This window comes from Aythya ferina (genome assembly GCF_964211825.1).
Source record: "Aythya ferina genome assembly, chromosome: 20".
Classification (NCBI taxonomy): Eukaryota; Metazoa; Chordata; class Aves; order Anseriformes; family Anatidae; genus Aythya; species Aythya ferina.
Genome location: NC_140318.1, coordinates 1,229,619 through 1,243,523, shown reverse-complemented (window position 1 = coordinate 1,243,523; position 13,905 = coordinate 1,229,619). Strand labels below are relative to the sequence as shown.

Sequence of the window (13,905 nt, the reverse complement as noted above, 5' to 3'; positions counted from 1 at the left end):
CTGCAACAGCTCTGCTCATCCTGTGCTCCTCAGCAGCACTTCAGGGACCTCTCCACCTCTCATGAAACAACCTCTCAGACTGGGGCTACACCTATTTAGGAAAAAATGCCTCTGAGCTAGGACTGAAGGGAGTAAAATAAAATACAAACCTGACCCAAGTACTTAAACTGAAGCACTTGAGGGACAAAGCCTGTCTTCTCGGGAGCAGGGGACTATGAGCAAGCAGCACTGTGCAGCAGAGGGGGACAACTTGCCCCGTGTCAGCCTACCTGCAGAACTGGGGGTGACAGGAGACCACTTCAAAGACAAGGGAGAAGCTTAAGTAGAAAAAGGTCTCACATAAACACCCTCTGGCAAAGCAGGCAAGAATATCATTCTCATAGATTAACTTTATTTTAAAAGAGGATTTCATAATTTGTACATGATTGCGGTGGGAGAAGAGCTCAAAAAGTTACCTGCTATATATCGTATCTCTGGCAAACACATCATTAAATCCGGAAAACGGTTGGGCTGATGGGGGTATTTGTACTCTGTGAAATCCTGGCAGACATACCAGTACCGCTTGTTCAGCTGCTCCAGCTGGGAGGCGTTAGTCAGTCCCCTAATGTCTGAAAGAGCATATGATTAGAGTAATGAAAACACGAGGAAAACATCTGAGAACAACAGATTCACGCTTACTGCCATCTCTTCAGGAAGGACAGACTGATTTCTAAAACTCTAAGCTGGTCACTGTTTTGGAGGCTGACTTCAAATGTCTAGTTACCCAGAGACTAAGATCTCACTCCTCTCCTGGTGTGCCTGCACCCGCAGGGTGTCCAGGTGCAAGACTTCCTTCCACAGACGACACGGATGAGAACAGCACAAATCCTGAGCTGCTCATCTTCAGAGCTTAGTGAACTCTATCACAGGTAACAGCTCCAGACCTGAAATCCCTGACTGCCTTTTGTAAGGCAGCTGTGTGTCAAGGTTTAGTCCTCACAGCAGTTCTGTAATACTTCCTCAGGCAGAAACACGGTGATTTTAGCTGTACCGCCTGGCTGAGGAAAGTGTTCAACTCCATAACTCCAGGTACCGTCGCGTTTCTGCCCACCTGCTCACGAGTTATGTCATATCATTTACAGCCTGGTCAAGCTCCTGTTTTAAAATTTAGCTTTACCAGTGTCAGGCAATGTACACAAAGGACAAATGGACATTTCCAAGCCATCAGCCTGGCAGGAAGTCCCACTGCCACCCTTCAGCATGATCAATGACATTTGCATGCTGCTGGGTGTCCTGGGAGGGATCCAGCGCGGCCGGAGCACGGGAACTGCACAACCCTCCTGCGGCTCGCTCCTCTACGACAATGTGACGGAAGAGGCATTGATCTGCTGCCCAAAAGCTGACTTTTAAAAATAATTTTCAGGTATTTCTCATAAAAAAATTGCAAACTTCAACTAAAAATAAAAGGAGGCAGGAAGTTAATGAAAATACACTTCGGAAAACAATGGAGACAGCTAAAGAAGTGCATTATCCAGTGTCAGGAAACTGCCCAGGGAAGCAAACCGGATCTGAGCCCGGGCACACATTGAAGAGTCAGCACTATCTCCTGGTGAAAACGAGTGGGGGAGGAGGGAGTTTTCAGCACATTTTTACAGACTGCAACTATCTTTCACAGTACAAGAAGACTCTGGGGACATTCATTTCCAAAATTACAGCTGAACACCATCTATTAAGCATTTGCCTCTCCACGGTTTTCTTCATTTATGCACACACAACATAAAGAAATGTCCCCAGGGGCTCCACGGATGTGTAATTACGACAAGCAACTACTGAAAAGGGAATCACAACAAACCTATCGATTCCAAACTATTTCAGCACACTGCATTTGCTAGGAAATGACCAGGATTTCCTCACTCATTGAAGAATTAATCTGCAGCTCATTTTGCACTGACTTTACTCGAGATTTTGAAATGTCAAGGGTCCTGCAATGTTTTGGACAGCCAGCTTTAACAGTGGTTAATCAACAGGAGGAGACAGCCCCTTATTAGGCGGAATTCATTGCTTGCATATAAATACTTCATTCGTGAATACTTTCCATTTTAAAGAGGTAACATTAGGCACGGGAAAATATATTGATGAAGAATCTAAATAGCAGGAAGCCAGCTAGATGACCTAAGCATAAATCCTGAAGGTAAATATTTTACAGAGCCAGAAAAAAAAAAAAAAAAAAAAAAAAAAACTGGGAAAATCAAGTTTTACAAAGCCATCCCTTCAAGCAGAAGAATGAACCAATACATTTTTCAGTTGGGAATCTGTGAAAGGTTGTCATGCAAATAATCAATACTTACTTTGGGGAAAAAAATCACGTGTATTAACCGTTTTAAAAGAATCATTTAGTTAATTGCCTGAAGAGCTACCTAAACCACTAATACTTTCAGATGACAGATCCTTGCCTGGTGAGAAGTTCATTAGCAGTTGGTAAGTAATGGGTCACCCAAATGTCCTCCAGGGAAGTTTCACCAGTCTCTCTGCTATGGTCTGACTCTGATACTGGCCCAGTTGCTACATACGTAAAATGGCACAGGTACCATCCTCAGTGTCTACATCTGAAGGCGATACAAATGACTAAGCAAATGAATTCCTTCACTTTCAGAACTTCCCCACGCAGGTACGTAGGTATGACACTGCGTGGTGCACTGTCTGTACAACAGCAGTTTCCAGAGCCCACATCTGCCCCTGGGTTTCAGATCCTTCCCTCCCATTTTTCATCAGGGAAGCAAAGACTGTTCAGATTGTTTCAGACAATTTCTCTGGCAGGACTGGGTCCTCCTCTTCATTGACTCACCTTGGTTTAGGAAGTTAATGGCTTTCATGCACGCATACTCCTCGTTGCTGACCTTCAACTGGTTAAATTTGCGAAAGAGGTAGATCAACCGCTCCATCACCTCCATCCCCTCTTCACTGAATCTGGAGGACAGAGACCATACGTGAACACCTTCAGGACACAGTCCACACAAGACAGGTAAGAAGCTTATTAAAATAACTTCAGAAATTCTAAAATTTTGCAATGGAATTCAAAAAATCTTTGTCAAAACTGCTTCAAGTCTGCTGGGACTATTAAGTTGAAGTAGAAGCAAGTGTTTCAGTTCATCATCAGCCTGTTCTGATGGGGATTAAGGTTTGATGGAGCCAGCAATGTGCAGCACCTTCTTGTGTGCTTGTAGGCACACTGCTTTGCCTCTCTACACTTCTATTTCCCCAGCTTTCCACCAGGATAGTGCCTTCTCACCCCACTGGGCAGGCACCTTTCTTCAATTTGTATTTCCTGCCACCTGCAGCAACTGAATTTATCCCTGCAAGTGGCCAGCAGAAATACTGAGGCATCCTTCAAGGTGTGCTGTGTCCCATACAGCTGGACAATACCGCTCAGCCAGCCCGGGGGGTTAGGCTGGGTGCTGTTGTACAGCACGTTACAGGGGAACACAAGTTCTCTGCAACAGACATCTAACCTGACGCCCAACTCGTTGGCTTTTTTCTTTTTCTTCTTTTATTAAACGAAACCCTCCATTTCACAGAGCTGCTACATTCATTTTATCCTTTTCTTACAAAATCAGGGCAATCAGCAAGCTTTGGCTCTGCCCAGGGCTTTTCAACACGAGCAGCGCAGCACCAAAACACAGCTGCAGCAGTGGGGAGGGCTGCAGGAACAGGGACACCAGACCCCGCTGCGCAGGAACCACCTCCTGTTGCCAGCAGCAGACGTGCCCACAGCTTCTTTTACCCACACACTGCTATTGGAATTGGCTTTGGTTATATACCAGAGAATGACACTGCCCCGTGCACAACAGTGGCACCCTCAGTTATCTAATGGACAGGTGAGGGAGATCACCTCCATCACCTCCCTAAAATTCCCCTGGTGACCGACAAAGGTCCCATATTTCCACACAACCCCACTGACTGCCCGTGTGTTATGGGTTGCTAATCTTTATCAGCTGAGAGCTTCCTGAAGTGAGACACCACAGCAAGGCTGGGAGCTTTTCCCCAAACACAAACATGCACAGAAGCACAAATAATCCTTGTTACAGCGAGTGAAACGCCAGGTTACAGATGCCTGCCTGCACGCCAGAGGAGATTTAAGGCAGAGGCAGAACCTGAAGGGCGCAGAGCAGCTCCCGGTGCCTGCAGGCGATGTCCCACGTGTGCAAATGGCCAGTACCAGCCTCTCCTGAGCGCCTCTCACTGCGATACCACCGGTTTCAAAGAAACCATAGATTGCATAAATCCTGAGAAGTGGGACAGAAGTGTTTAGGCAAGCTTCAGCTGCGCTCTGGCATTGTACAGCACAAAGAATAAGAGCACAGCCAGAAAGCCATCTCTGAATAGAACGAAAATAGAACCCTTTTCACTGAATAACACCTTATTTTGGCATGTATGTTTGTTTACTTCAAAGTTATTTGTAAAATGCATGGTGCAGTTTGGCCTCAGAGAAGTGAAAACAAGCTATCTGAACTTCAGGTCAATTCTTCAGGAAAGTAATATTGTAAGTGATGAAAGCCTTGTCGGCTAATCTAAAGTTGTACAAGTTTCCTTGCTCTCAAGTTAACATTAAAAATCTCGCAGGTGCAAGATTGCAAAGCTCAAGAAGTTAATGAGCACAAAGACCACTCAGTCGTCTGGTGGGTTTAATTGTTTTTAGAGCGTGCACATTTTTACCAGCCACTCATCACTTCATAAATCCAGGAGAGCTCTTCTCTCATTCCTGCAGTTGAACTGTCTTACTTTTCTGTGCATACTTTCCTCCCCCTTCCAAACAAAGCTGTTCTGTTTTTCACAGCCCTATTTCTTCCTGAGGACTGACTCCTCCACACACTTTTCCTCGCAGTTTACACCAGGCGAGGTTCTGGCTATGGGTTATCAGGATCAGCTGGGGAGAGGGGGAAGGGAAGCGGTATCAGGAGAGTGCTGGGGGAGGTCAGGAATCTATTCATTTCATAGTCATCTACAGAAAAACAGCACAATAAAAGAAAACATTTGATCCAGCAGGCCACGAGAACATTCAGCCCATTGTTAGAAGTGATTAAAACACAGGAGCTCATCCCATATGTTCATTTGTCACCTACCTAAACGGTAACATTGCTCCCAGCATTTTGTAAATGAGACTGAGATTTACCCCAAAATGCCAGACGAGCACTGCTTCAATTAATTTTTTCAACTGGCTGTAAGACCAACCTTCAGTTTGTAATAATCAGCGAACACCAGAATTCAAGGAAACTGAGGTTCTTCAAGGAAAGCCTCTCCTTATGAGTCCCCTTACAGCTTTCACGAGCACGGGTCCCACCGCGCGCAGCTACGCTGGGGGCAGCCACCACCACGACAGCTGAGACCAAAAGGGCACAGCTCAGATCCTTCATCTGTGCAGCTTCCCGCTAAATGGCTTTTTGGTGCCATTTTCCCATTTTCCCTCATGACAATTAATACTTGAAAAGCTACATCAGGAGAAGAGACTACAGAAACGTCGCCCTCCCGAGCACACCTATTTTCACCCATGTGCACGGGTCTGCTCTGAAGGCCTTTTGAGGCTGCGGGCTTTGAATTGCCCCTTTCTGAAGGGCGAGGATTCCTCCTTTGTCTTATTTTCTTACCTCTCGCTCATATTTATCCCAGCCCCAAAATGAAACGCACACTTCTCTTTAGAGGCTCCGACCAGGACAGCAGGAACAAAGGGCGGGCTGAATAGAGGAACAAGTGGCATTGTGTCTTGCTGTGACCCTCGCTGCTCCTCGCAGGAGCGGCACCAGATGCGGGATGAATGGCTGGGCCAAGCAGGGACCTGCCCCAGGAAATGAGGCACCTGGGGCCAGTCCTCGCCTCCTCGTGGCCGTCCCGAGTCAGCCTCCCGGGCTGTGAGAGAGGTTCACAAAGGAACCCCGTGAAACTGCTGGGCGCTGGGATGAGCGAGCACATGAAGTGTTTTAAATCTCCTCTCACCAAGCACCCAGATCCCCTGCGGACTCCTGCAGAACTGCCAGGTCTATCAGGGCAGAGCACAAACAGGGCAAATGGCAGAGGGTGGGCAGTTCAGTCTGCTGCCAAAAGAAGGACCTGTCTGGCACTGAGACTACAGAAGAAAGAGAAAGGAGAGAAAGGGAAAATAAAGGAAAAAAAGAAAAAGACGCGAAAAATCATCACCCTGGCCAAAATGATAAATGAAAGGCAGGTTCCTCAGAACATCAGATAGTACAGGCTATGGAAAAAAAAACAACAGCTAAGTTGCAACATCTTCAAATTTATGCAATCAAAACACTGAGATAGCAATTAATAATGCAGACTTTGATAATAAGGATGACCAGCTTTGTGAACAATCGTTCCACTGGCCCAAGTGATTTTTAAAGACCTTCTGTTCTGTACCTCAGGGTTACCCGAAGTGTCAGATCGGTTAGTTTTACTCTCTCTGCAGCAAAGGCAGCTCGCAGAGCCGTGCTGCAGGAAGACAGCCTTGCTAAGGGAGAACCATCCTCGAGATGATCTAACCAGCACCTGTTTTCTCCTCCAACAGCTGGGAAGCCTCTGACTGAGCTCTCTGCTCAGCACAGGATGGAGCCCTTCTGTTAGAGCTGCTGTTAGTTTAAAAAACAAAAACAAGAAATGGACTACATCCACGCTGCTGTTTGTTTTTTTCCTTATTTGCAGCTTGATTTTATCAACTTCATCAGCTTTTATCAAAGAAATTAGAAAAAAAAAAAAAAAGTATTTTTAAAATGTACTGAAAATTCTTAGAGATATAGAGAAAGCTCAGGAAAAAATAAAAAGAAATGGGCCACTCACTGGGAAACACAGAATGTGAGTGTTTTTCAGCTGCAGGAAGCCCCAGAGACTAGACAGAAACAAAACTATCAGTCTCAATAGAAAACACAAACTGATATCACAGGATTGGTCTGAAATATATTACAAGTCTCGCCCTTTTTCTGTGCACAATTCCAAAAGAATGCTTCCAAACATGATTTACCTTCAGCTGTCTCTCCACAGTCTGAGGACCCAGGTAAGTCAGTCAGTTTGAAAATTTAGAGGAATTCTAAGACAAGTCACCATTAAGAGAGGCTGAAATTGAAACCCTAAGTCTATACAAAATTCATGGGGATGCGAGCGATAAGGACAAACATTTCAAGTTAAATAAAATGATATTTTAAAAAGACACTACTTAAATGGAAATTACCCTTCAGGTCCAAATACAAGAGACTCAAAGCAAAGGTGCATCAGGCTTCCTAAAAATGTTTGCGCAGCTGACCACCACTTATCTTCTACCTGTTAGAATTGCTAGCATAAGTCTGAGGAATAATTTTCAGAAACACTGAGTCTATGCAAGGTGTGGGTCCTCACCAGCCCCAGAAAACAAGCCTGTGATTCTTACCAGTTAAAACCTGCTGGTTTTATAAATACAATCTCACAGTATCGTTTGAATGAAGCCTGCAGAGAAGACGCATACACGTGCACCCACTTTTTCGATGTAACAGATTGTCACAGTTAGTGAATGTCCTACCTCCCTAAATGCAGATTTTTAAAAGGTTTCCTGGGGCACCTAAGTGGCTCTTCTGAAGGCATTTGGACCTAAGGATTGCAAGCATGAGCAAGAACAGCATGTGCCCTCCCTGCTCCGGGGACATCCACTCCAAAAGCACGACCAAAAGGAAACTTCCGACAGCATCATACACCGCCCTGAAAATGCAGGTTTTATTCAGCACTGACTAGCCGCGGCCCCTGTCACATACGAAGCCTCAAGCATTTGTTCTCAGCATGGAATAACCTTTCCTTGAAAACAGAAAGGCAGCAGCAGGCGAAGCACCCACAGGGGTGGTGGGGCTGGGAAGAGGCGCCTGGCCACCCTGCTCGCTGCCTGCCCCCCATCACCACACCACGCTCCCTCACCTGGGGCTCAGCCCAGCGCCTCACCTGTGCAGCTCGTCATCAGAGGGAGAGTACTTGGAGGTGACATCCGCGAGGTCACCAAAGATCTGCTTGCTGTAAACAGTCAGCGAGGAAAGCAGGATCAGCTCCTGCCAGGTGGAGCTGAGCAGGCAGGTATAGTCCTTGATCGAGAGTTCACAGAAGAACGGCAGCTTCTTGATCCAAGCAATCTGCCTGAAAAGCAATTCATCCGCCAGACGACACAACAATGCAAACAGCTCTGCCTGAGTCACTTTATACCTGCAGGCACAGTTAATATGAAGGCATAGAAATAATTAAAAACATCGAATGACATAATCTGACAAGGCACTTGAAAAGCAAGGAAAATGTCACCGGAATTGGTGTGCGAGCGCCCGGCATGCCGGTGCCCAGAGTGTCACCTGGCGGTGGGAGCAGCGATTGCCAGAGCCTGCCGGGGGCTGGAGGCCCCCCCGGCAGCGGGGGCTCTCCCCAGGCAGGGGGCAGCTCGGCCCCAGCAGGCTGACCCCCCGGCTTTATTCCAGCCCTGTGTGCTTTTCCAGCTACGGGGCTTATCACCAGCCCTTCTGCACGGCTCGGGGCTGAAACCACCAAACCCCGCTCCCGTGCGGGCTCAGCCTGGCACGTGCAGCCCGAGGCACCCCGCCAAGGTCTGTGCACCCCAGCGCCAGGGCAGGGCACAGCCCAGCATGGGACACGCTCCGGTTTGCTGCCTGCACTGTGGCTGCAGCTGCTCCCCAGGCGCTGCTCCCCGCGCCCCCAGGGCTGCGAGCACACGCCCGGCTCCCCGTGCCCCCAGCACCCTGCGCACACGAGCTGCAGGCGTGCGCACACACGGGCAGCCCACTGAAGGACAAGCTGAAGGTGGAGCTCGGGGCTGCCTCCCCACCACGCTGCGCACACTCACCCGTCTTCAATGAGCATCGGAGTGCCGAGTGGCTGCAAGTCCTCCGCTGACACCAGCTGATTGATCAGGCTGTGCGACTGGGGGTCCAGGCTGCGCGCTTGCGGGGGCATCAGAGCCGAGTGAGCAGAATAGCTAAAAAGGTGCGGGAGGTACTGATAGTGCATGGACACCGGCGTCCCAATATACTGATCCCTGAGTGCAGCGAATCCATTCAGCTCCACAGACCTACTAGACAGGGAAAAGCATTTTAATATACTACAAGAATTCCACACAATTCATTAAAATGTTAAAAATCCAGCTCCATCAGAAATGTTGATAAAAACAGAAAAGGAAAAAGAGGAAGAGAAGAGAAGAGAAGAGAAGAGAAGAGAAGAGAAGAGAAGAGAAGAGAAGAGAAGAGAAGAGAAGAGAAGAGAAGAGAAGAGAAGAGAAGAGAAGAGAAGAGAAGAGAAGAGAAGAGAAGAGAAGAGAAGAGAAGAGAAGAGAAGAGAAGAGAAGAGAAGAGAAGAGAAGAGATCCCTTTGTGTATAAACGCTACACTGGAAATAACAGCGTGCAGAGGTGCCTCGCGTTGCGCCTGACTCCAGCTAGATCCATTTAGCGAAGCACTGGGCTCTGCTGCCGAGCAGCCATTCTGAGCACAGCAGAGAGCTGACTGCAGCAAGCACTTCCACTCCTGCTTTCTTAAAGGGCCAGAATTTAGGACTGTAAATTAAGCAGTTTATACAGCCAGCGAACACAAATACCTCCTAGCTTACAATGCAACCGAAAGCAGCTGGGCTGCAAGCCCGAGATTCTTGCCGTGTTTGCAGTCAAATCCTGACTCAGGTGGCCAGCACTAAGAGTAACTGACAAAGTAACACCACCAATTAGCAACCTAAGTGGAGTTCATTTATTTTCAAAATCTGAGCACAGCAGAGAAAAAGAGCTTATATAGAAGGAACAGTGAGAGCTAATCAGGTTTCCATGATCTGCAGGGGAAAAAAATCAATGCAAATTAAGAACTCTATTTCAAATATCAGAATGTTAACTCAACGTTGCCTTCTTTTTTCATTTACTCATTAGCATTTCACCTCTCAATCAATTATTTCCAATCCAGTGGCTGTCTTTCTAAAAGCACATTTAGAGAAGTAAGAACGTGCAGGAAATGTGCAGTACGTTCAGGTCACACGAGGAGGTAATTCTAGGGTAATTTTTCCTACATTGATCCCGAGTATCACTCAGGGAAACAGGGTCAACATTATTGTAACACGAAACTCTTCCAGAGGTAATTCCCACCTTGAAGATGGAGTAGAAACAGGTGAAGGCTGGTTGCTCTCAGAAACTCCATTTCCAGGGGAGCTGTGGTCGCTGTCTCCGTTGTTGCTCCATGACATGTTTGCCTCTCCCTCAAATTCTTGTCCAGACATAATTCTTTCAATCTCTTCCTCCGATATCTTTCAGACATAAGATCATTACAGTTAGTGCCAAGCTGCTACTTTCACTGAGAAGAGAAGCACGGCAGAGTTTCCATACACAAACACCCTGACTGTCCTGCCACATCAAACAGGGCTGGAACTGATCTGCGCCAGGAGAAACGCGTCAGTGTCCCGAGAAATACCACACTCTCCCTTTACATTTAACAACATACATGAAAAATTCCAGGTACAGCTGCTGATCATGGCGACCTTCAGCTCCAGCAGTACAACTCAAGTCATGATAACAGAGTAGACAGGAATGGACACATGAACAGATGATGTCAAATACGCACGCAGCAACGAGCCATAGATCAGCCCCATCACGCAGTGAAAAACTGGGGAGCAGCTGGGGCCGGTCCCCTGAAAGCACCACTCGGTACTGAGCAGAGGTAAAGGCCAGCAGCAGGTGGGGCAGGCTCTGGCTTGGCAGAGCCGCTGGGAGAGGCGCTGTGCTGAACCTGAGTTAGTCAGGGAACTGCTCATAGGGAATCGCTGTTCGCTGCTTTGTCCCCGGATAAGAACCAGGCTGCACCTGAAGAAGTCATCAAGCACCTCATGCTTTAAACAAGTATTAGAGAGTAAAATTTATGAAGCTAAAATGGACTGAACAAAAATAAGGGAATTCACTGCTACAGGATACTGGAGAGACCAGAAGTAGGAAGGTTCAAGGAGCTGGGTAGGCTCCAGGAGCAGGCTTGCATCGATAGTGATGAATATGCAACAACATTTTGGGCTTTTTTCATATATTATGTGCGAGTACCTCAGCATGGCTGTCACAGAACATGGAAAGACCTCGAGTTAGCGATCTGCAAGACAGCGCAGTGAACTCCGAGTGTCATTTTCAAGAGCCTGACATTGCTTAAGGAGTTTATTCCAGTCCTGACAGACCCACATGGGATTAGGAATTAGTAACCGATGTGGTTGTAAACACAGTGTTTGCAAACAGCAGGAAATGCTGTACCATTTCTAAGGGATTTTTACTTATTTATTTGAGCTGTCTCCCTCCTGATGCTGACTGCCAGCAGGGCTGCACCACCTAATTCTTGTTTTCTCCTTGGGCAGTCACGGAGGACCTGAGCTGCCTGGCCCCTGGCTCTTCACGTCTGCCATTCTGCGCTGGGGTGCACAGCACTTTCATAGGTGCGCTGTCACAAAAATGCTTCCAGTATTCTTTCTGTTTTATTAAAATAACCAGTAAACTTTTTAAAGGCTGCTTTTCTAGAAGCAAGCTGGAAACAGCCATCATTTCTCAGGCGTGCGGGACAAGCTGCTGTGCTGAATTACCTCGCGTTTTACAAGGCATCTCCAGACAAGCTGCGCCATCAATCACCGAGACATTTACTGGGAGCCCCACTTGCAACAACTTAAGAAATTGCAGCACACAGCCTGCAAGATTTACTGGGAGCTTTGGAGGGATTGAGGTCCTCGTGCTGCTCACAGAGGGCAGGCGGCTGCGCCGGCTCAAGCCACAGCCCAGGGATCCCAGGGTGTTCGTGCCAGCACCTGCAGCAATCCCCTGGGGCTGTGACGTGTCCTCTCCCCGCAGACAAGCGGGGCCACACTTTATTTACAAACCTACTGTTCATGACATGCACCTACCTGATGGGGAGCCCAATCCCCACCGGGCTGGCAGGAGGCACGTGCAGGGCTGGCAGGCTGTGCCACAGCAGCGCCGGCCCCAGCCCGCTCCCAGAGGCACTCAGCTCGCTGCCTCCTCCTCATCCCAGGGCACGCTGCTCGTGACTCCGGCTCCCAGCAGCCAGAGCCAGGAGTAATGGCAAGGAAAGCACTTGGAAAACACAGCTCCCGTGGACAGGACGTGCCTTCCCACCAGAAAATGGCCAGCCTTTCCCCTGCCACAGCAGAGGGAAGCCCAGCTGACGCAGAGGCGTGTGCCAAGGTCAGCTGAACAGGAGCAAGCGAACCCTGGAGACATTTCTGCATGTGCTCACCTGGACAGGCCCGATACTTTTGTTTCTGCCTCCTGGCATGCCATCCTCTCTGATTGCTGAAAGAAAACAAACAAATCTTGGTAAGGAACACTACTGTTTGGTATCAAAAAATAGATTCCTACTAACAGATTCCTATGAAGGAACACTCAGTGCTTTATCACATTGTATTAATTTGAGAGATGGCATGTGGAGAGCAACCCTCCTGCTCCCCCAAATAATTCAACAAATGCGCAGGTCTGCTAGAAAATGAAAAGCCAACAGCAGCATTTCTGATGCCACAGCACACAGCCCGGTGAGGCCACCACAAGGCACAGACACCGCTGATGCTGGAGACAACCCAGAGATAAAGCAGCTCGCCCCTGCGGCTGTTTCAGAGCGAAGCCCGATTAAGGAGACGATGCTGGAGCTGCTCCTGAGCTGCCCCTTCCCCAGCAGCCCTGACCTCAGAGCAGCCCTGCAGAAGGGGACCTGCTCTCCAGCCCGGGTCCCCGTGTTTATCAGGGCACAATCTCGTTCCCAGCGGGCCGGGCAGACTTGGCAGCAGGCTCTCCCCAGCTGCACCATGACCTTGCAGCCGCCGCTGCCTCCCCGTGCTGCGCTCAGGGCTGGGGGGGGCTCTCCAGGAACAGAAACTGGGACAGTATTTAAGGAAAAATTCCTGTACTGCACAAGTCTCGTGGTGTCCAGCAGCACCTTTCTGGTGTGGAGCATCTCCCTCTGGGGTATTTCTGCACCTTTTACAGCAGATACAAACCTGGGCTGGCGCACCAGCCTGCCCAGGGCTCGCCACCCAGCCTGCCCCGGCCCTCCCGCACCGACTGTGCTCCATGTCCAGAAGCCTGGATGATGTGAACCGAACACTACAGGTGTTTACCCGTGGCTGCAAATCCCTGCCACATGCACCGACTGCTCAGAAAGCCCAGCCTGAAGTGCTTGCAAAGAGCCACGAGGCCTCAGGAGCCGCGTCCTGTCCCCGGGAGGCTCGGGCTGCAGCGAGCACCAGGAGCAGGACGAGCACCAGCGCGGCGGCCGGGAGATGGCGGCGCTGCCCCGCGCAGCTCTGAGGACTGCTGAGCGCCGGCAGCGTCCGTCCAGAGACACTGCCCAGGAAAATTTGTAATCAAGGCAGTCGGGAGATAAGCTTTCCATCTCACCCCCAAGATGCGTTTTGTAACAAAGACCCTGGTGGATCTGCAGTGAATTTATGGAGGTTTCAGTGCTTTTGACAGGTGGCTTTCAGGTGAGTTATGACATTCAAGGCATCGATAGCTACGTTTAACAAACATGACCCGATGCCTGTGTCTGGGAGGCTGGGCAGCAGTCCTGTAGCAGAGCCTGAGCCCAGGCAGCCCCTGTGCTACAGCAGCCCCTGCTTCTACTCAGCTGATTGTCATTAAACTAGGAAATGTCTGCTTTTAAAGGGTAGCAACCTTATTTCTGCAGATTAAAAAGTCAAAAGATTGGAGTGAAGACTAGAGACATGACTGAAATAAATCCCAGTCTAGTTTTTACTGTTAATTTCTGAGCTACTTAGGGTTTCTCATCCTGAAGATGATGCCACAACACTTCACCAGCTCTGTACGTCGGCCACGCATGGGAACCCCACCACGGCTGTCCCCAACCCAGGACAGCTCCGGCCCTGGCCTCCCCAGAGACCGGGGCGAGCGGC

General features: G+C 48.8%; 1 protein-coding gene across 6 annotated transcripts in view; it reads right to left on the bottom strand.

The window, feature by feature from the left end:
- NR6A1 (nuclear receptor subfamily 6 group A member 1) overlaps positions 1-13,905 on the bottom strand; it is a 75,821-nt gene that overhangs the window by 6,987 nt on the left and 54,929 nt on the right. For 4 of the 6 annotated variants that reach the window (XM_084493694.1, XM_084493696.1, XM_084493697.1 and 1 more), the window contains 6 exons: positions 12,237-12,292; positions 10,106-10,263; positions 8,828-9,055; positions 7,927-8,181; positions 2,825-2,946; positions 456-608 (listed from right to left, as the gene is read on the bottom strand). In XM_084493694.1, coding sequence (XP_084349820.1) covers positions 456-608; positions 2,825-2,946; positions 7,927-8,181; positions 8,828-9,055; positions 10,106-10,263; positions 12,237-12,292 — 972 coding nt within the window. The remainder of the gene's footprint in view (positions 1-455; positions 609-2,824; positions 2,947-7,926; positions 8,182-8,827; positions 9,056-10,105; positions 10,264-12,236; positions 12,293-13,905) is intronic. The other 2 variants (XM_084493695.1, XM_084493699.1) reach the window with 1 other exon arrangement.